Genomic DNA, 23,343 nt, shown 5'->3' with positions numbered 1-23,343 from the left:
TGATCCTGCTCTGCAGGGGGGGTTGGACTGGATGATCTTTTGAGGTCCCTTACAACCCCTAACATTCTGTGATTCTGTGATTGATTCTAGCTCACTTTCTCACCCCCAGAGCAAAACCCTGTCATGTTAGGAGCAAGAACAGCTCATTCTACCAGTGATGCCTGTCAGCTGTCAGTGTCACAGCCGTCTTCTACCGAGGCACCATGGTCTTACAGCACACATTTTGAACATCCTTACACACAGCATGTCTGAAGTCCTTTTCATGAGAGATTTCATGGCATCATGCACAGCAAACGCTACTGGTGGATCTGCTGGAGAGCACAACATGTGTCATCTTTCTAATCTAGTGATGCATTTTCACTACTACTCGTAAACCAGCCTAAGCCTGCAGTTAGTGGCATATATGAGACATCCGGGTTGGACGCGATGATCTTGAGGGTCTCTTCCAACCTGGTTTATTCTATGTATTCCATACTCATCTGCAGAACAGCTCCTCTTCCACCCAACAGAACAAAGGGTGTGTAACCCCTCTGTGTAACAAAGGCTACTGCAACCACCTACCAATCTATAGACTATATTTCTACAGAAAGTACCTTGTTCCCTACAAAGTGATGATGCCTCCTCATGTTTTGGTTGGGTTAGGCAAGGTAAATCAGCTTCATCTCCAAAACACTGACTGGTATCCTGTTCCTTCTTCTCAAAGTTCATCCTGAATGTGCATTTTTCTATTTGCCTACATCTGATAAATGCAGTATTCTTCATGTCTTGGGACAGAAATGTGCCCTTGTGGCCAAGAGGGCCAACAACATCCCGGGCTGCATCATGGGAAGTGTCCAGCAGGTCTATGGAGATTCTCCTCTCTCCCTACTCTGGCCTGGTTAGACCACACCTGGAATAATGTGCCCAGTTTTCAGCTTCCCAGTTCAAGAGAGACAGAAACCTGGTGGAGAAAGTCCAACAGAGAGCTACAAGGATGATTGCAGGACTTGAACATCTCTCCTATGAAGAGAGACTGAGAGAGCTGGGGCTGTTCAGTCTTGCAAAGAGAAAGCTGAGAGGGGATCTGATCAATGTCTATAAATATCTGAGGGGTGGGTGTCAAGATGAAAGTGATGGTCTCATTTTGGTGCTGCCCAGTGATAAGACAAGGAACAATGGGTACAAGCTAGAACACAGGAAGTTCCGCCTCAACATAAGCAGACACTTTACTGTGAGGGTGATGGAGCACTGGCACAGGCTGCCCAGAGAGGCCGTGGAGTCTCCTTCTTTGGAGATTTTTCAAACCCCACCTCAGTGTATTTCTGTGCACCCTGCCCTAGGTGAGCCTGCTTTGGCAGGGGTGTTGGACTCAATGATCTCTGGAGGTCCCTTCCAACCCTTAACATTCTGTGATTTTTCTCTCTCCTGACACAATGTTACCCCCTTTAAAAATTACTGTGATAATACACTTCCTTTTGCAGACATCAGTGCACCTTGATGAAAGTGCTTTGTATTTTTGAAAGCAGATGAGCATGTCTTCCTTAAATGATCACAGACATATTAAACACTAAAAATATGAAACATCCAGGTGGATTAAATATTGCTTTTATTTTTTAGAGAGCAAGTACAATGATGTTGCATTAAAATAATGCTATGTCATAGTTGTTACAGCTCTGATAGAAAAATAAACATCTCAATATACTACAGTGTCAACTCATTAATAAATATCAAAATAGAAGTTAGTAGTCAACTGAAATTAATAAAGAGCTATAAAAGTATACTATTTTAAATAAGAAAATATTCAGTATATTTCCAGACAAACAAAAGTAGTGATTTAGAAGTATCATTTAAAAAGTAAAATGAACAGTAAGAAGTCATAAATTTAAAACGTCTTCCCTTCCTAACATTCTCTATGCATGAAATCTAGAGAAATATTATTTATCTGCATATATTTTTTGGTTTGTTCTTTTTTACAAAAGGTAGCATATGTTAAATAGAAAGTTAAAAACTGCAGTATTATTAATAGCTGTCACACCCTTGCTAGATAAGACACTTTAAAGTTAACTTTACTTTTGGAAGCAGTAGTAGGTGAAAGTGAAGAAGATGTTAGCACAGTGAGTTCATCCAACACTAATGCCTTCCCCCCAAAAAATCTTTCCTCTCTCAACATCTCCCTTCAAAATATAACTGAAATAGACCAAACACAACGCAGGTATCAGGATGAAATATTAGGATTTGAACAGAAGCCATTATTTTAACAAATGACAAACATTTTAATATGACTTTTTTAATAAGTACCTTTTTTTCCCTAAGTGTGCAGAAAGAGAGCAGCATTTCTACAGCTTAAGAATCTACTGATTTTAGTGTTTTTTTCTTGTCTATGTTTTTGTTCCCCAGAAAGCCCAACCATGCTCAGCTGGCTTGCACTCAGTGAAACCCCACTGATTTGGCTTCCTACAGAAATGCATTCATGCTGACTAATTTTAACCTTTTTTCCCTCTCCATGAATTTCAATTCTCCGTACCGTCCATGAGATGTCTGGGAGCAGTGTCAAGATCATCATTAAAAAGTAGTGTTCTTCTTGGCTACTGCTCCATTTCTGCTTAGCAAATAGTTCTCTCCCCTCTCTTGCAAATGGACAGCCAGAACACTGGGACTACTCTTCGCTCGCAGTCCAAGTGTCACCCAGCACTGACTCAGCACGAATGCCTCCGTCAGAAGTGCCCTTTCCCAGCTACACCTTACATGCCTTATGGCTGGCTAGTGGAGATCCTGGGGCTGGTGGAAAGTCAATGGGCAGATGCCCAAAGACTTCCCAGAAATTTTAAGGGGGGTCTGCAGCATCCGGGTTTACAGAACATACTGGCACAGGCAGTCCCTTGCAATGTTGCATGCAAGTGTTTTCTGAGGAGTGAAGCTGCAGTGCAGCCTACAATGCTGAGGACACTGTGTGGCGCAGCGCCTAGGACAGAAACTGTATGACCTCTGCCAAGCCAACCCACTTTGAAGAGGCTTCCTGCCCTGACAAATGGAGACGTGGTCTCAGAGCACCATTTCTGTAGGGCATAGCGTAGGGAATTGAAGGTGGCATTTCCCTGCTGAGGAAGCCATCCCTTTCCAAGTCCCCGCTCAGGCAGCAGTGCCCTTGCACCTTTCTGCATTGGGCATCGCTGGGCCACATGGCTACTTTAGAATTAAGGGTTCCTTGAAGCTGCTCCAGATGTTCACTCCCACAGTTTGCAACACATATGCGTTTAGGTATGCACACTAGCAGGAAAACAATATTATATATGATCAGATTGGGAATATATATTTTTTTTCCACTGAAGTCTGAAGAATACTTTACATAGCAGGTTTTCATGACACCATGGAGAGGAAAAAATAAATCCAGTCGAAAATAATGGCTAAAATGTAAACTATGCCTATATAAATGTCCTTCCTTTTTAAGGTTCACTTCAACATTCTTTGCGAACGTAAGGGAATTTCAGCTGGGCACAATGAAAATTCCTCACATACCATGTGCACGGTTTCTGGATGAAACAGCTATTTTCCCACACACTTCTTGTGGCAATGTTATTAATGTGCTGATGATGCTTGGGAATAATCAATTCATAGTACTTCTTAATCTTAAGGGTCTTAAAAAAACACACAACAAAAACAAACCCTGAAGTGAAATGCCTGCTTTTTAACGGCACAAACGTGTCACCTCTGAAATGTCAGGGGAGGGACAAAAAACAGTTAAAAAGGTAAAAAAAAAAAGGATAATGAAAAAAGTGCAATTAGAATTTGAGAGATATATATGAGATTTAACATTAACAAATGTGCTGTGGAAAAGTCATGCACATACTCTGTTTGTGGAAGCAAATCTAAAAACGGCTCCTCAAACCAATGCTGAGGTGCGACAGTATCTGCTGGCATATTGTTGGGTACAACATGCAGTCAAACTATTGACTTTTTTTTCCCCCTCCTTCTTTTAATTTTTTAAAGAAACATAGTATAAAAAAATATTCTTTAAGAAAAGTGGAATGTTCTATTGTGAGGCTAGTTATTTCCCCCTATTTTTATGAGCATCTTTGACGTACAATATATTGAAAGCGAAAACGAACTAATGCGTCTTTAATATCTCCCATATTAAGCCCTATAGGAAGCAGAGTCCTTCTGCAATCGCTGAGGAAATTCCTTGTGAATTACAGGCTGCTTTCTCATTTAAGGTCATGTGCTGAGGGAACACAGCTCCCTAAATAGTGAGGCTTTTGTTGGGCTATTCATCTCCTGCAGCAGCTCTTCTGAAAAACATGGTCAAAGGCAGAGGGAAACAAGTACCAAGTGAAGCCAGAGTTTCTCATGGATAGATTCCATCCCTAGAAACAAAGCCTCCTCCCAAGGATCCTGCTCTGTATAAGCTCCCCATGGGCCTTCTAAAAGCCTTGACCTGTCACATTAGCAGCAGCTTATTCTTTTTCACTAGCCTCCTCCACAATACAGCAAAGCCATGAGGGAGAGGCAAGAGGAGCTTTTTTTTTTCCCCTGTTTTTTCTTTTTCCTTTCAGTTTTGTGTTCTTAAAAAAGTTTGTTGGGTATTTTTTTAATATACTTTTTCTTAACCTCAGGACAGCCAGCAGCTTACAGTGCAATTTGTCCTGTGAGCCCATTCTATTTAACCAGAGCATATTAAACATTCAGGCAGGTGTCTGATAAGGAAATAGTGGCCATGCTGCACAGGCAGCACTGCAACACCAACCAAGTGCTACAGAAGAAAAGCAGTAGCAGTGTCATGTGTCTGGAAGATGGTTGTTACAGCTCAAAATCTTTCTTCCACAAAGAACACATCTCCATTGTCCCCTACCCATATCATTTAACTTCTCCTAACAGTGAGAAGTAATTCCTAAAGAAAAAACCAACATCAGCTATCACTTCAGGAAATGTTTTAAAGGCCATTATAGGAAATATATTCTGAGGGATCTTTTCTGTTAAAAAAAATAATATAAAAATCACACTTTAAAAAGCATAATCACACATTTTGCATTATACCCAGAAATTCTCCACTGAGCTTTTAAATTTGGTTGGCTGGTTAAGTAAAACAGATACCCAGAGACTTTGTTTCCCACTGACTTTAAAACATTAGTAAATCGTGACGAGGACAGTTGCAGGTAAACATTGATCAGTCCTTTCTCTATATCCCACTGGTTTGAATCTGTTGATTTACACAAGAGGAAAATGGTTCTACATGCTTTAAAAGAGAGTTTAAGGTATACCTGATAGATTACAGAAGTAATCTATAATTAAGATATGATAATTAAACTATTACTAAAGTCAGGGTCAGTGTAAAGAACCCTCCCCTTTTTCTATAAATGAGACACTTTGACCTGTCTGGTAGAAAGCTCAGGGACTAATAGGTTGGACTCGATGATCTCTGAGGTCTTTTCCAACCTGGTTGATTCTGTGTAAAATTATACACTGCATACTGTCTTTTGAGATGATTTTTTTGTTTGTTTTGCCAGCAGGATTTTAGTGCATTAGAGGTTGATCAGATTTTCATAGGATTTTGGCAGCATAAAGTTAGTAGATCAGACCATTGGCTGATTCTTCCAACTAGCATATAACAGTAACATGTCTTCTACCACTATAGCCAGTTTCAGGGATGAAAAAATGCTTCTGTGTGACCTTGTAGCTCAAATTCTGCTCTCAGGTAAGCTTATATTGGTCCCACTGTGTTCAGAAGAGTTCTTGCCCATTTCCGAAGGCAGAATTTGATCCTGTATTCATGAAGTCAGTTAGTGTGTTCTTCTGACAAAAAGACTCCTGTTTTCCTCACCTTCTTCCAAACTGCAGGTTCTTTTTCACACCATGATGAACACATTTCTCAATGCACAGTCACCAAAATGGAAGTGTTTACACAAGAATTCACAAAAAGCTAATCCTGTCAACTAATTTACATTGAAACAAGAACACGTGTGTAAAATCAGACTTACTTCTGACGTCAGATGAGAAGAACAAAGCCCTTATTTGGCAAAACACTGACATGTAGCTAGCAAAGCAAACACAGCCCTGGTATAATTTATCTACTTGCAGTGGAGTTGATACTGCTGACTCCAAAGGTGAAGTCAGCTGGCAGTGATCACCATGTAGATGATGCTGGTGAACAGAGGAACTCTCTTGTAGGAACTCTGTAGCCACTTCTTAGTTTCCAAATACCTTAGAATTTGTATAGAAGTTTTAATGTTGAAACAAGTTAAAAAAAAAAAAGCTAAAAGTCACTCTTTTTCAGACATAAATTATCTTTAAGTACATATAAAAAACTATACATACAATTCACCTGCATGTGTGCATGCATATGTGTGTGTGGATACACACAACACTATACATCCACACAGTAATTAAGCACTCATTTAATCTAGTTGTTTTTCTTAAGTACTGAGGAAAAGCTGAGGCTAAAGCAGACAGTGGAATTTGTCAATTGAGAGGACTATAAAAGTACCATTTACTCTACTTAAGAGTGCTTGAATAGTTTCATCTATTGCTATAATATACAGCAATGTTAATATTTCAGTCACAGCTTTTGTCCACTCCCACAGAGCACATCAGTCCTAGCTACATGTACAATGAGATCAGTGCTTTGTCAGACCAGTTCATATCTACATTCTAGGCCATAACCAAATAAATTAGAAGATGCTAAAGTGCTACATCAACACTAATGTTCCTGAACAGTAGTAATGCACATTTCTTTAAAAAAAAAAACAAACCAAACCCCACAACAAAACAACAAACAAAAGAAAGTAATAGAAAAAATACAGCAGCTATCGTTTCAAACATAGTCACATTACGTGAATATGCTTACATGTCACTTTGTTACAGTATTCAACAAAATGCACAAAACCAAACCCTAAGGCAACAGTCAAGCCTCTGGCAAAAGGTAACTTGTAAAAAGTCAAGCATGATGGAAACAAAGGCTTGCAGAAAACACACTGTCTTCAGAAGTCACACTTGAAAGTCTCGTTTAATCGCAACTTGCTGAGGTCGATATTTATTTCCTCCGGTTTGTCACGCCTGTACGTTACTGTTCTTGTACAAACAGTAGGCAAAAACATCTTATCCTTGAAGGAGGAGATACAATTTTTATCAGCAATTAGCAAAGTTTTATATGCAAGAAAAAGATTACTGAATATGACAGCTCTGAAATCAGTTACCTTCTTTGTTGTAGACACTCTGTAATCAGCTGCAGATTTAACTTTGTTGCTACTCCCCTGCAGAATTATCTGCCTGATGATAAGGACAACAAGCAACCCGATCAGAAAGGTAACTATAAAGATTATGGAAAAGACTCTAAAGTAGCTTCGTCCAGAGAAACATTCTGCAACGAAAGGGAAACACAGTGTAAAGCCTAAGGTACAGAACGGGCACATCCCTTAAAGCACAGCTGTATCAACCACTGCGTTGTAAATTGGCATAAATGTAGCATGAACCTGATAAAAGTCAAGAGAAAATAACTTAATGGGTGTTGAGGGCAAAAGCTGCCACATGAAAACATTCAAAGAGTGTCATATAAAGAAAAGCCATTCCAATTAAAATCCACTGTAGAAAATCAGTGAATCTATTCCTTTAACCTACAGAGCTAAGGCCACTCCAATTAAGATCCACTGTAGAAAATCAGTGAATCTATTCCTTTAACCTACAGAGCTAAGGCTCAGGCTTCAATGTGCTGGCCACCATACATTCTCTGTATGTCAGCAAGTTTCTAGCTAAAATAGAGAGGATGATGTGTTAGAAATGTATGAAGCCAAGACAATTTGATCTTCACATGATTAGAGTGCAGATCATTGGCAAAATATCAAAGAAAATGTGGTTTATTCAAATCCTTGTCCAGTGCTCTCCTCACTGCTTGACCTCTCTCACACAGTAAGCTTTCCTTAATTAATACTGGAGCTATGAGAAAAGCATTCATACTGAGTTCCCTCCTTTATGAACAACTGTAAGATACAAAGATGTACAAAAATGTGCAGTGACAAAAGCTCACCATTTACCTGCATCTTTGTTGCAGTGTGGACTGGTTAAGCTTTAGGAGACTTTACTACATGTTTGGTTTATTCTTCCACAGCCCTCATAACTGTGCAGATTTTCATGCTTGGAAGCAATGTTTAAACATTACTGAATGCTCATTCTTCCTCCTTTCTGGTAATGTCAAATAATGTAAGCATATCCACAGTAATAAAACATACAGCTGCCATAACAGATTTTTATAAATATTTCTTTAAGCATTGCTCAGGCAGGATTCATTATTGTTAGATGTGAATTCTCAATGAGTTGGGAAATGTAATTTAGCAATGCTTGCCAATCACATTTCCTGTTATTATTTATCTTGTACTTCCCCTGAAGCTGTTGAGTGGTTTTTCTCTTCTTCTTCCTTTCTCTCTTTGCTTCTTTAGTAGTATGACACACACTTCAAAGGCATCGCAACAAGGGCGAATTCAATTACTAATCCCAACAGATTTTTACATCTCTTAGTGCAATTGCCTAGAGAATGTCACCTACCTGAAGTCTGGTCAATATAATGCAGCAGGTAAGCACATGAGGTTGTGCACTGGTCAAGTTTTGCTTGAGATGCATTGCTAGAATGATGGCACTGAACACAATTCCTGTAAAATCAGAATGTAATTAAAACCCTTTTGTCTTTCTCTGCACTCCACTTGAAGAGATTGTATCAGCAGGCTGACGTGTTGCTGGCACATGCTGCTTTCCTGTTGTTAGTAAAAACATTGCGACATTTATTTATTTCTTTCCTGAAATGCGATGCCTCTCTCAGCGTTTTCTCCCCGTGATGCTTCTCAGCAATAACTCGTAAAAGGCCTTAAAGCAAAATAAGTCTTTGGATTTGAGCCACCTTCATCCGGCCTCTGTTTCTGCATTTTGTCACGGGAGTTCTTCAGGGGGCGTAGCTTAGGGTCCAGCACCCTTTCTCTAGCTATCAGCCTTCAATTCATAGAATCATAGAATCATAGAATCAATAAGGTTGGAAAAGACCTCAGAGATCATCAAGTCCAACCTGTCACCACAGACCTCATGACTACTAGACCATGGCACCAAGTGCCACATCCAATCCCCTCTTGAACACCCCCAGAGATGGTGACTCCACCACCTCCCTGGGCAGCCCATTCCAATGCCTAACAACTCTCTCTGTGAAGAACCTCACCTTGAGCCTAAACTTCCCCTGGCACAGCTTGAGACTGTGTCCTCTTGTTCTGATACTGGCCGCCTGAGAGAAGAGACCAACTCCCTCCTGGCTACGACCTCCCTTCAGGTAGTTGTAGAGAGCAAGAAGGTCTCCCCTGAGCCTCCTCTTCTCCAGGCTAAACAACCCCAGCTCCCTCAGCCTCTCCTCATAGGGCTTGTGCTCAAGGCCTCTCACCAGCCTTGTTGCCCTTTCCTGGACACATTCAAGAGTCTCAATGTCCTTCTTAAACTGAGGGGCCCAGAACTGGACACAGTACTCAAGGTGTGGCCTAACCAGTGCTGAGTACAGGGGCACAATAACTTCCCTGATCTTGCTGGCCACACTATTCTTGATGCAGGCCAGGATGCCATTGGCCTTCTTGGCCACCTGGGCACACTGCTGGCTCATGTTCAGCCAGCTGTTAATAAGCACCCCCAGGTCCCTCTCTGTTTGGCAGCTCTCCAGCCACTCCGACCCCATGTAGTGCTGCATGGGGTTGTTGTGACTAAAGTGCAGCACCCAGCACTTGGACTTGCTGAATGCCATCATGTTGGACTCTTCCCAATTCAGTCCTACCAGTCTCATTGGGATGCATGTGGGAACTGAAGGGTAGAGATTCACAGATTCATAGAATGCCAGGATGGAAGGGACCACAAGCATCATCTAGTCCAACCTTTCAGGATAAGAATATAGTTTAAATGAGATGGTCCAGCACCCTGTCAAACTGGACCTTGAAACTGTCTAATGTAGGGGAGTCCATCACCTCCCTTGGGAGTTTATTCCAATGTCTGATAGTTCAAATGGTGTAAAGAATTTTCTGGCATCTAGTTCGAATCTCCCCTGTAGCAACTTGTGCTCGTTACCCCTTGTCTTTACCTTGTAACTCCTAGCAAAAAAGGGAGTCTCCCTCCTCAAGATAGTTGCCCTTTATGTACTTGTACATGGTTATGAGGTCTACCCTAAGCCTTCTCAAGGCTGAACAAACCCAGTTCTCTCAGCCTTCCTTTGAATGACAGGTCTGCCAGTCTTCTGATCATGCCTGTGGCCCTTCTCTGGACCCCTTCCACCCTGTTCACATCCTTCTTGTATAGCGGGGACCAAATCTGTACCCAGTACTCAAGATGTGGCCTGACCAGCACTGAGTACAGTGGGAGAATGACATCTTTATCCTTGCCTGAGATACCCTTGGTATCAGAAGGTGGAAGAAACACAGTTTTGTTAACATTTTTTGGCTGCTAGGTTAAGACCTAGCCAAATGAGCTCCCACTGCTGGGGAACTGACGGGTGAGCAGCACAGAAGGAGGCAGTGCCATCCTCACTGTATAGCCTTGCAGAAGATGGACATCTTGAAAAAGCCCTGACTGAATTTTTTATTGAAGCTATGCTATCTTCTGAATTTAATAAAGGCACACATTTCACAGGGACTTTGAACAAGTGTCAGCCAGCAAGGCTAACTGCATTTCATCTAGTGAAATCTTAGCAGTCACCTTTTCAGACATGACCAGGCTGGCTTTCCAGAATATTCACCAGATGAGCTATAATTCAAGTGAATATAAATAAACAACAGTTCTGTTTTGATCATGATTCCCTTTCCAGTGAAATGATTTCTCACTGTCTTGGCCACAGTGGGATGCAGACCATTGCACGTGTTAATGGGAGGGCATAGAAGAGACATGCCCAGGCTTCATTGACTCAGTGAAGACAGGGCTTCATTGACTCTTTAAGCCAGCAGTGCTCACTGTGTCACTGAGAGCTTGGTCAAGCTCCTCACCTCCCTGGGCTGCTCATTTTGACCTCCACACTGTCCCTTCCTTTATATGGGTAAGAAACAATGACATGCATGCAAACTAGCATGGCAAAGACTAAGTGGTTTAAAAGTGAGTAATGGAGCATGTTGTTCTCTGAGTAGGATCAGCTCTGCTCTGCTGATCAATGGCAGTGATAATCATAAAATGTTTTGGGTTGGAAAGGATCCCCTGCAGTAAGCATGGGCATCTTTAACTATAACAGGTTGCTCAGAGCCCAGTCCAACCTGACCTACAGTGTTTCCAGGGATGGAGCATCTATCACCTCTCTGGGGAGCCTGTGCTTCACCACCCTTTTAAAAAATAATCTTTACATCTACCCTCTTCTAGGTTAAAATCATTACCCTTGGTGCTGTTATAACAAGCCCTGCTAAGCAGACTGTCCCATCATTCTTGTAGGCCCACCATAAGTACTGAAATACTATAAGGTCTTCCCAGAGCCTTCTCTTCTCCAAGCTGAACAATCCCAATGCTCTCAACTTTTCTTCACATGAGAGGTGTTCCAGCCCTCTGATCATTTTTGTTGCCCTCTGGACCTACTACCACAGGTTCACATACTTCTTGTGCTCAGGGCACCAGAGCTGGACACAGTACTCCAGGTGAGGTCTCACCAGAGAGTAGAGTGACAGAATCACCTCCCAAGATCTGCTGGCCACGCTTTTTTTGATGCAGCCCAGGATACATTTGGCCTCCTGTGCTACAAGCACATGTTGCTGCCTCACATCCAGGTTTTCATGCACCAGTACCTACAACTCCTTCTCTGCAGGACTGCTCCAATCCCATAATTTTCCAACCTGTATTGACACTGAGAATTGCCCTCATACCTTGCACCTGGTCTTGTTGAACTTGATGATGTTCACACAGGCCCACTTCTCAAGTTTGTCCAGGTCCCTTCTCAATGGCATCCCTTCCCTCTGGCATGTCAACTGCACCACTCAGCCTAGTGTCACCTGCAGACTTGCTGAGGGTGCACTGGAGCCCACAGCCTACGTAACTGATGAAGATACCAAATAGCACCATAGTGTGCAGGTACCATTCTTGCCTCACACCTCCTTTCAGCTGAGAAGCAAAAGGAGTGTGCAAAACCAAATTTTGAGAATATTATTGGACTTTGTGGCATTCAAGAGGAGAGTCTGCTGTCCATTTTTAAAACTCCAAATTTTTGGGCTTTATTTCCTACCCAGAAGGTTTTGCATGAAGATCCATTTCAAAAAAAAGTATGAAAAAATGACAGACACAGGAGACACCTCCTTCGACTTCAGAAAGCTGAAAGCTGGACAGACTGGTGAGCACAGAGAGGGAGATACAGTTCTCTAATTGCCATTGTGAACTCCAAAGTAAATTTTCAAGTATGAGTTTTCTACAAGTTCAAGTTCAGTTTTCTACAGTCTAAATACCTAAATATCTAACAATCTCCCATGAGAAGTGGTGGATTCTCCTACATAGGTCAGTTTGAAGACTCAGCTTGACAGGGTGCTGGGCCATCTCATTTAAACTACACTATCACCTAGAAAGGTTGGATGAGATGATCCTTGGGGGCCCCTTCCAAAGATGACATATAGCACACATCTAGGCAAGCAGAAGTATTTCTCCTTGTTTCAACACTGCACTGTTAAAAAGTCAAGTCTAGCACAAGAAACGTACCAGTTTTCTTCACAGGCTTTGTTACAAGTGGGGCAATATTCGCACAAACGGCCAAAGCTCCTTGGATCTGTGCACTCACACCTTCCACATACACATTTTCCTCTTCCACTGCAAGTCTGGCCCTTTGCATTCAGGCAGTGCTTTGATGAGTGTAATGAGCACTGGCAACGGTCACCTTCCCAGCCAGCAAAGCATTTGCATTTACCAGCTTCACATTCACCATTACCTACAACATCAGATAGTTTTCAGTCATATGCTGATATGAAAACATAGAAAGTCAACTTTCATATGCGTACAATTGTGTTGCTGGTGCTTTACATTACAGACAGCTAATTCAGACCTTGGCTTGCTAATTAGCTTTTAAGTTAACAGCTTTCTGGTTCGCTTACGCTCTCCTTTTTGGAGCAGGTGTTCCAAACAGTGGTAGCCTCTGTATCAGTACTTGAAATCAAGTGTCACTGTATCTCTCACAAGGCTGATCTAGCATGTTAGAAAACCAGAATCCCCTCTGGAAGTTATGATTCCTCCTAATCTCTTAGTATCTCATATTCCTTTCAAGGCTGAAATTTACCAGCTTACCTTCTGGAACAATGCTACAGTTTTATCCAAGATACCAGCATCATTACTTCTGAACAAGTAGGATGTTTAAATCTTAAAATAGTTATCTTAGAAAAAAAATCAACAAATCCTTCAAAAATCAGTGCTGAAGTTCAGAAGACAGTGCATACCTCTGTGGTGAAGACAGCTCAGGAGCATGAATTCCTAAAGGCTGTCCAGGACACTTTGCACACTAATTCTGTGCACAGAATTCTTCTACCTGACAGCCCTAAATAATTCTTTTCAGCTACATCATGTACACAAGCTTCAGAAAACAAAATCAAAACCAAAACCCAAATCAGAGATTAACTTTGGGGCTTACCAGAACACAAGTTTCCCTGGTGATACGGGCAGGAAAAGTCATCCATTTCACAGTACTTGCCATACACCTTGCCCAGCTTGTTTTTGTAGCAGAAACATTTTCCATCTATGCAATTTCCTTGACCACTGCAGATGGGCTGGTCCTGGTGTTGTCTGCACCTCTCAGAAGGAAATGTATCTCTATCAGAGCTACAACTATTGTCACTGCATTGGGACTGTTTGCCATCAGAAAAGGTTTCCTCAGTCCATACTCTCTTGTGCCTTGCACTGTCTCCATACTGACAGGCACAGCTTTTCTGCACATTAACAACGGCGGTTTCATTGAAACCAATAGGCTTAAGTATTGCATATTTTCTTCCCCCAGTCGCATCACATCCTTTCATTGTCACTGATACATTGAAAAGCACCTAAGAAGAAAAAAAAGATGGATTGTACATCATTATTATTTCCTAAACACTGCTTAATGTTTTTTAACACGTAACTAGAGTAGACTGTATATGAACGTGCACTAGCTCATAACACAATACACAGTGGCCAGCTGTCATGTGTGATAGATTAGTAATGATAGGCATCACATATACTGTTAAAATCCTAACCATAGAAGACTGACATCAGTTTATTTTTGATGCTAAGAAAGCATAGCTGCAAAAGACAAGTTTAATACAAGTTAAATAGTAATAGAATTACCATCATCACCCTCCTGTTGTTACTGAATGTATACGTTCTGATACACTATAGAACTAGATGAGAATTGGGACTAGACTAAGCAAGACAATGAACAGACACAGAGATACTCTTCATAAAAAGAACCTATAATCAATGTAACTGATGCAGAAACAGTCTGAGTAAGCAGAAACCACACAGCTTTTTTGTGTACTCCTATTAAACCACAGAAATGGTTCACATCTTAGCAGCAGTTTATTTTTCATTTCTTAACAACATCTTATTTTTCTCCATTCCTGTGATGGGGATGGAGCAAAAGTCTTGTTGCTCTTACTGTGGTCTTGGGCAGACCAAGTGCTGCTTCAGAGTGAATCCAGTGTGTAGCTCCTGGCTATGTCATGGCCATCACCACTATGCCCCAGATCCTCACCTCAGGAGTGCCCATTGCTGCAGCAGCTCTTGTGGCTTTCCAGAGTCATGGCACAGGACCTTGGGTCATTTTGGTGGTTAGGTGACTACAACAGAGTTTGCATCAATCACTACCAAAACTCTTTGGCAGCCCTGACACGTGCAATGCTTTGACTGGGTATCAACTTCATACTCCACAACTGGCTTTTGGACTTTTTTTTTTGACTGGTAAGTTTCTGACAGGGTATTCTCACTAAGGCTATTTAGAAAACAACTCTTCCTTACCTCCTCACAGAGAAAATACAAGCAAGAGGAAAAGACAAGAGAGGAGCCCAAGAGAAGCAAATACCTTTACTCTTTACCGCCAAAGAACAAAGATACCCAAATAAAATAAATTGACAAAAAAAATAAAAGTGGGGGGGAGGAGGGGAACTAAGAAACTGATTGCATACAAGTTGAAGCTACCCACAAAGACTGAGGCCATTCATTCTGTCTCCTCTTCCCGCTGTGCTCCCACATAAGAACAGTCAGGCTTTTGGGGACAATGGTGGCTTTGTGGTGAGTGAGGCTGCGGCTGCCTACACGGACAACAGGAGAAGAATGCTGTGCAGAAGCATGCGCTTCATGTTGTATCGAGGGGGCACACAGGCTTTGTCCTGCCCTTTGCTTTTCTTCTTCTTGTTTCTCAAATGCATCACTACACACATAACCCCTTGGTTGCCTCTGCTCTCCATGCATGAGACTTCTTCCCTTTGGTTAGGGGCCAAAAGTGTGGCTCTGCAGCAATTAATTCGTATGGCAGGTGCATATCATGCAGGGAGGACAGGCTGCAGCTAGAGAATGTGCTGCTTATTCAGCACAGAACCCTGCTAGAAAACATCATTTTCATGTACAACACAGTACTGGAGATGGCAGGGAGATATGAGGGAGGGAGAAATGTGTCTTGCATAAGAGTAATGAAATTAGTGATTAAATAATTACACCACCGTCAACACGAACACTTGCTCATGGCCAAAGTTAGTTCTGCACCCTGAAGAGGCTGTAGGATTCTTCCAGAATATAATACACTTTGTGTTTCGGTAAGAAAAGGAAGAAAGAAGGATTAGACAATGAAAGGAATGTGAGAATTAGGGAAAAGCATTTTGCCTGTAAACAAATACTGAAAGGAGGATTTACGGTTAAAATAAATTAATCTCTTGAGGATGGCTCATTTTCAACAGCAGGAGAGGTTTAGGACCACATGCAATCTTTTACAATCAACTGACTTGGCTTTTTATTAAAAAGAAACAGATATAAATATTTTTCTTTTCATTAAACAGAACGAATTCCATCCCTATTCCTTATGACATGCACAGGGAAAAACACTGGAGAAGAGATGAGTTAAGAAGAAAACCATAGCAAATCTCCCTTATACTGCAGAAGCTAATTAGCAGCAAGTCATGCAGATAAAATTCAGAAGAGCATAAAATATATCTAAATGAATGTATTTAAAGTTCACATATTTAATCTGCTGATGTGGTTTGCTATGTCCACACACCAACATGAGTAAAATCACACCAGCTGAGAATATGTACATGTCAAGAAGGAAACAACTCCCTGACCCTGCTCTCCAGAAACACAGACATCTTCCTGGCAAGCTAAATTAATTACTCTGCTAGTCCAAGCAATTAAATAAATATATCAAGGCACAGAGAAGTTGTTCTGGGAAGAAAACCATGCATCTTCCCCCACATTTTCATGGTGCATGATGCTCCAGTTTTACAATCTGTTTCATTCAGTAGGTGGCACTGATCCAAATGAGGATAAATCATTTTATTAATTTGATTTACAAAATAAACTAATTATCCACAGCCCTGACTGTGCATGAAGACTACCAGAAAAAGGAGAAAAAAGGTGGTGTCTAATACAGAGCCAAGGAATACAAATTCCAGTGATTCTTTTCCACTGGGTGATTATCTTTCAGGCCCTTTATGAACAGATTTCATCACAATGAACGTGGCCATTGTGCCCAGTGGAGGACAAAGGAGGAGAGTTTTAATGGATGCTAGCTTTCAGGAAAAGCTTTGAGCCTTAGTTCCACAAGATTAGTGAGAACTAAAATAAGATTCAGGGAAAATAAAACCAGAGAATAATAGAGAGTCTGTGATCATTAATCACATAAATCAATTTTCAGGTTAAGTAAATTCCTAGATGACTTCATACCACTGAAAGCCAACTAAACAGAAAAATAAGTATTCCAGGTCCTGGAAGAATGAGAACTACCAACTTACTTCTTCATTATACCCCACGTTTTTACATCCTTCCATGCCATTTTTTTTACTTCCATCAGGACAGATTGCAGTGATATTGAAACGAAGGTCTTGTATTGGGTTATCCACTTGAATTTTCACCTCAGAGATCAGTTTCTGTAACCAGAAAACAAGTTTTAGTTGCACTGCTTCTCTACATAAAATGCACATTAGTGACTAATACCAAGTAAGGCTACTATGTCTGACTAAAAATGAAGAAAGCTTGCCTCTGTGAGTGAAGGAATGAACTAAAGCATTGTTTTCCATATAAAGACCCAATTACATTCCAAATATACACAACCAGTGAATTGGTAATTCTGATAAAGAGGATTAAGTTTTCCAGATAAGAATGTTTTCAGCTCTTTTAAGCTGGTTTTGAGACTGCATTTTTCACAATTTGCAAATCTATTCTAACAACCATGCACACCAAAACTTACTGTTTGAGAGACTACACTGCCCGTTAGCCACACATTTAAAGTGAAACAGTAAGCATGCATACAACTGCTGTTACCCAGCAGAAAACATCCTTGACTGACTTGACACTTTATAAACTCCTGGTATTTTGCATGTGTCTTGGAAAAAGTTTCATCTGAGTAAACTTTAGGGTGACCTAAGCCTGTTGGGATTATACTTACTGATCTACACGGGTCAGCTAGGACTGTGTAAGTCAATGACTGATTGATTCCCTCCAGGGCTTTTTGCAATATCAAACGATACGAAAGCCAGCTACTTTGCAACTTGTATTTACTGCATGCTCTAAAGTCCTCCTTCCTTCCAAGAAGGAACATTGCTTCTGGACATTTTTACAATTTATTAAAGCTCTGTACAGACTTATGAGCTGAAGACTGAACAAAGAGATTATTAAAATTCTTGGCACATTCCTATTAAAAAACTTGCGTTTAGTTGGATATTTTTCCCGCTACAAATGGAAATGTAATTGCATGAATGTGAACACATGTTTATCTTAGGAACTTTTTAAAAATTAGTGACTCATCTTTGGCTCTTCAGCCAGGGATTTTTTCAGCCAGGGTTTTCCACAACTAAGCCTAAGGTTTCCCCGCTTAGAGCAAGAGTGCAAGAGGCCCACTGTCATTGAACATCAACTTCTTATCTAAGTACTTTTGCTTTCAAGAAAGCAAAACATTCAAGCCCTGTGTTCACTCTGTGTAGCTCTTAAAGCTATGATAAAAATTTCAGAGTGTCAAATGCAATAAAGTTTAGGATGGGAAGGAACACAGTGTCTAAATCACTGAAATAAGGCATGAGCAAACTGGGGGTGGCTGGAACAGGAAAGTCCCACAGAATCTTCCATTGATCTAAATAATTATTTTCTAAATTTTCATTTCCTCTCCTTGAATGTTTGCCCTGGACTGTACAATGGATAATTTCAGCTTCCCATGTCCAATTAATTGAAAGTCACATGATATATGTCCATACCTTGCTTAAAGTTTTGTAACAGATTTTTCAACTTTTGCACTTGCATGTTTGCACAACCTGCACACTTCAACATCATTCAACCATCTAACACATCATGTTCATTTTGGTACTGCTCTGCGGGCTCCTTATCTCTAATACATCAAATATATACAACTTGGCTTAATTTTAAAAGCTGTTTGGGTACCCTCTTTATCAGGCTACCTTTCATTCACTATTGAGATGCCAGTTGCCACTTTGAAGCTGCCATTCCGTGTCAATCGCTAATGAAATATCAATTTATACTCTTTCCCAAACCATTACTTTCTGTCCCATACCATTACTTTCAGCTGAGAACTCCCCATGAGACTTGACAAAGCTATTTCCATTGTTCTCTCCCAAATCCCTGCCATGCCTCAAAACTCAGAGACACTACACTGCTTTGTGCAGTGTAAATTCTGCTTTACATAATACCCACTGCTGTCAAGTTACCTCCTTGTAAAATCTCAACTGTTGTCCATTTTCTAAGCATTGTGCTGTAAAACCTTCTAGATACTGTACTGTCCTTCTGCTCTGAATTTATATAGTACCTTAGACAGTGTGTTTGGTCTGTAAGTAATGAATTGAGGTGCCAACATTTAAGTTCTTTCAAAGACACACAGCAACAGGGGCGGAGAATAAAAGAGCATATTTAGAAGCATCCTTAGAATAGGCTTTGAGATACTGATGGCCTGAGAATTTGACAGTTATCATGTGACAATGTCACCTACCAACCTGGATATTCAGAAAAGTAGGAACTTTTACTTCTGGATTTCAGATAAGAGCCAAGATCCAGGAAATTCCAAGCTCAGGCTACAAAAGGTACCAAACTCTCTGCACAAATAATTACATAAAACATTGTCACTCTGATCATACCTGATAGGCTTCTACCACCAAATCATTGAGATTTGCTGCTTGTGACTCTATCTGTCTTGCAACAGTGCCAGGCAGCAGAGGTAACAGATCCTATTAAAAAATATAATCATTATTGTACAGTTTTAATTTTTAATACAAATATTGTGCTTTCAAAACTGGAAAAATAAATCAGGTTTCTAACCTACTTTATACCAATGGAACTGGCTTCCTTGAACTGCAAAAATAACATTGATGTTATTGTCAATCAGTTTTTCAGACAGCTGCCCAAGAGATGGATGCTCCTGCAAAATACAACAGAGAAGGCTGCAGATTACAAGGGAAAACCCTCAGATTTCACATATGACACATTGTAGGATTCCAAAATCCCCCCAATCTTTATTTCTAAATGTACAGAACTATGCTCAACTTACATCCAAAAGAAGGTGGGACCCATTAAATAAACAGATCATGACAAAAATAAATCATTAGAGAATCAGTTAAGACTGTGACAGGGTTATCTGTTGCAGGCTGTGCAGGGGTTCTGCACAGTGGGCCTCATACAGTACTATTTTGAGACTGATGCTGATGCTGAAGAGGTATGGATAAGGTATTGTCCATGGTCTATCTAGAAGACTAACAAGACTCCTGAGAATGATAGGTGAATTCCTGAGTGAAAGTCAGGGAGAAAGTACCATATGAGGGCACTGAGATGAGGTGTGCTTTTGGGAACAGCAAGGTGAGTAATTAAGTTTGTTTCTCAGAAATGTGTCTTGGCAGAAGGGATCAGACACATCAGCTAAATGCAGCCACTGGGGCACCTTCTAGCAATGTCTTTACTCGGTACATATCTTATTTATAACTGGCAGCTTTCTCCTCTGTGTGTGCAAGACCTGCCGTAGGAGTGATGTCTCCAGGCCTCACCGTTACCACCAGCAATGTTTTCCTCATGACACCTGTGTTTGAAGAAGGTACCATGAATTTCACATCTCTTCCCAGTAATGATATTGCTCTGTTTGGTGAAGTACTTATGACAGTGTGTCCTCTGCCACTGACCTGTCCTTCTACACTTCTTATTGAGAGGTCTGACACATCTTTGAGAGTCCCTTCATCCAAGATCTGGGGAGGCACAAGAGTGTGTGTGCAGTCCCAGTGGGCTTTTTACACCTGGGCTATGTGAGAACCCTCCAGCTCCAGCGCTCTCAAACAAACTGCATCTGAAAGTTACTGCTAATTTACCATACATTCAAAAACACCTTCCAAGAAGTAAATTCAACACTTAGAATTCATGACTAAATTTAGAGAAGTGACTGAGGCCCTGACCTGTGTTTCCCCTGACAGAGATACCATCTGGACACTTCCACTTATGTGAAATCCTTCAACCTCTTTCCCCTCTATACTTATGCTTTCTTTTCCTGGTATCTTTCACCACCTGCTCCATACTGTCTCTCTCATGCACACAGAGTTTCCCTGCCCAATTAAATTCTCCTCAATGATACTTGTTACTCCAAACACCCTGCAAATCTGAAGTAATCTGAATGCCTTGCAAGACATCTGAGACTGAGTTATGCAAGGGAGCAAAATCCATTTTCCATCACATTGCACCATTATAAAGAGTCATGTATAGAAAGAACAAAGGAGTTTCTTGCTGCAATTTGATCTTAGTCAAGGTCCATGCTCAACATTTCTGCCCTTTGGTAGGAGATAGTATTGCTTAAGACAAGGGATGGAAGGTAGGTAACAGCAGTAAATGTGCCTTCTTACAGCTGCAGCTGGAGAGTGTGCCATACATGAGGGTCCAGTGAGCATGCATTCTCACTACACAGTAGCTGTGGGTGAACTGCAGCAACTGTGGCTTTATTGCTTTTTCCAGTAGCCTAGAGCACAATACTAGAACCTCCTTCCTTCTCCATGACCACAGAGCACAGTGGTGAGCCTCCATGGTGCACACATTCAACTGGCTGGCAGACCACAGACAACATTAGGTGATCCAAGGCTAGGAGTAAATGAAGGCAGATGTTCTGCATATACCTCCTGCCACAGACACACTAGGTGATCCAAGGCCATAGGTGAGTGAAGGCAGATGTTCTGCATGTACCTCCTGCACTGTAAATGTATGAATGACAGGAGTACTATTGAGAGATCACAAGATGGTGGTCAAACATGACAGTCTTCCTGCTTTTAACATGTGACACTAGACATGTTCAAATTCCAGCAGAGTGGTCCCTCAACATCTCTGCAACTAACAGCAGAACTCTAGGATTAGCGGTATCAGAAATGGGTTTCCATGCTCTCATGAAACAAAAATTTGTTGAGATGGAGCTTACTGAAGTCAAGAGATGACATGTGTAGATGTGCAAGGGTTGCAGGGATTGGGCACCCAAACTAGCTAGTCTGCTTACAAGAAAAGCTAAACCTTCATCTGCTTGTCAGCTCTAACACTCAAGTGTGCCCAGCTTGGTTAGTAGCATATTAAAGTCTCACTTCAGATTAGAAAGAATTTTTTTCTTTTTATTAGAAGGGAGTTTCAATATAAAAGCATCAACAGACCCACACTATCTTTTTTCTTTTAAGCATATAAAAAGATGACACAATGAATTCTTGGTCACTCATAGAGCCTTGCTATGCTTAATGTGAAAACCTTGCTATACTTTATTATGTGTTTTTATCTTATCTCTTCCTATGACTACTCAGGTGAATGTACTTTCATTTTAGATCATCTTTCTTGTTTGAGTTACATCATTCATCTTACTATTTTAACCTACTGTGTTGAGCTGGGAAGATAACTAATACAGATGTTAAGTATTTCAGAAAGGGAGTTAACCAAACACAGATCTCATTAAAATGGACTAGATTCCTTTCCTGTCTATGTTGTTTTTGCTGACCTCTGCATGACTGCTAAGCAAAAGTTAAAAAGAAACAGGCAGAGAAGTGACTAACTGGAAACATCTCTGATGTAATGGCTAAGCTTATGCAAATAATTAAAACAAAGCCCTCTTGACTGGCACAAGGACATAATAAATATACGCCAAATGGCAATCTTCTCAAGACTACTACAATCTAAGAATCGAAGGAGGAAAATAATGTGATTACAGGTGGCTCTTTAATTTAGCATAGCACAACCAAAATGGATAAGGATAAGAGAAAGCAAAAATATGTTTCATATGACTTATTTTTAAAAAGGTGATAGCCTTTGGTGACATTTTATTTAACCATCAAATAGTACTTTACCCACCATATCAATTTTACTTGTTAATTTGAAGCTTCTTTATGGATCCCTATGAGTATAATAATCACACACACACCAGTGAAAACAGAAGGAAAAAGAAGAAAACTAGTACACCTATCTTTACAGATACTGTTGTGTTATATCAAAGCTACTCCAGAAAATAGTTGATACTGAGAGAGATTTCCATTCTGGCCCTTTTCTCTTACCACCCCTGTTACATGTGGGCATGTGAGAATGAGACACTGGTTTAAAAAAAACACCAAACTATGAGATGGCAGTCAGAAAACACATGGGCTGAAATGAGCCACTGCAGGTCTAAGCATCTTTCAAGGTCATTTGATTTGGGTGGCTGAAAAGTCCACCTCATTTCATTTCATAAAAGGCATCAAGAGCAATAATCATGGAAATTTCTTTTTCTATCTAAGGCGGTAAAGTCAGGATCTTCCCAAACAGAATTCAAAATGTAAGTTCAAAGTCTTTCTTCAGTCAGCCATCAATCTATCATAGGTGCTTAGAAAGAGATTCATTAACTTTGTCTGTATCTTATACTGGTGATTAATTTCTCAAGTTGGATAATAAATAAATCCAGGTTGAACAGATAGTATCTTTACTACCAAAGGAATCCTGAACACCAGAAGAAGAGCTGCATCTTCAGCAGCTGTTTAATAAGCAGGGAAGGAGGGATAAAAACCTCCCAAAACAACATTCACAACAATGAAACAAATAAATAAAGCAAGCCCAAAAAACCCCAAACCCCCAAACAAAACCACAAAAAAAATCCCTTAAGAGACAGGGACACCATAACCTGTAAGCATATTCTGCTTTGGGAAAGGAAGGCTTTTAGTAGAAGGGAGGAAGGGGTTGGTTTTATCCCAGGGACACTGTAGAAATACTGAA

The 23,343-nt window shown here is 40.7% G+C and overlaps 1 protein-coding gene across 1 annotated transcript in view; it reads right to left on the bottom strand.

Annotated features, from left to right (window-relative positions):
• Nucleotides 1-6,732: 6,732 nt before the first annotated feature.
• ITGB8 (integrin subunit beta 8) overlaps nucleotides 6,733-23,343 on the bottom strand; it is a 42,376-nt gene continuing 25,765 nt past the window's right edge. The window contains exons 7-14 of the mRNA XM_054161172.1: nucleotides 19,427-19,522; nucleotides 19,242-19,331; nucleotides 16,896-17,030; nucleotides 13,556-13,961; nucleotides 12,637-12,862; nucleotides 8,509-8,612; nucleotides 7,167-7,330; nucleotides 6,733-7,073 (exon numbers count right to left, since the gene is read on the bottom strand). Coding sequence (XP_054017147.1) covers nucleotides 6,951-7,073; nucleotides 7,167-7,330; nucleotides 8,509-8,612; nucleotides 12,637-12,862; nucleotides 13,556-13,961; nucleotides 16,896-17,030; nucleotides 19,242-19,331; nucleotides 19,427-19,522 — 1,344 coding nt within the window. The 3' untranslated portion in view covers nucleotides 6,733-6,950. The remainder of the gene's footprint in view (nucleotides 7,074-7,166; nucleotides 7,331-8,508; nucleotides 8,613-12,636; nucleotides 12,863-13,555; nucleotides 13,962-16,895; nucleotides 17,031-19,241; nucleotides 19,332-19,426; nucleotides 19,523-23,343) is intronic.

Source organism: Dryobates pubescens, chromosome 4, assembly GCF_014839835.1.
Source record: "Dryobates pubescens isolate bDryPub1 chromosome 4, bDryPub1.pri, whole genome shotgun sequence".
Lineage (NCBI taxonomy): Eukaryota > Metazoa > Chordata > Aves > Piciformes > Picidae > Dryobates > Dryobates pubescens.
Note: the sequence above shows the minus strand (reverse complement) of the source record. Positions and strands in the feature narration are given on the sequence as shown.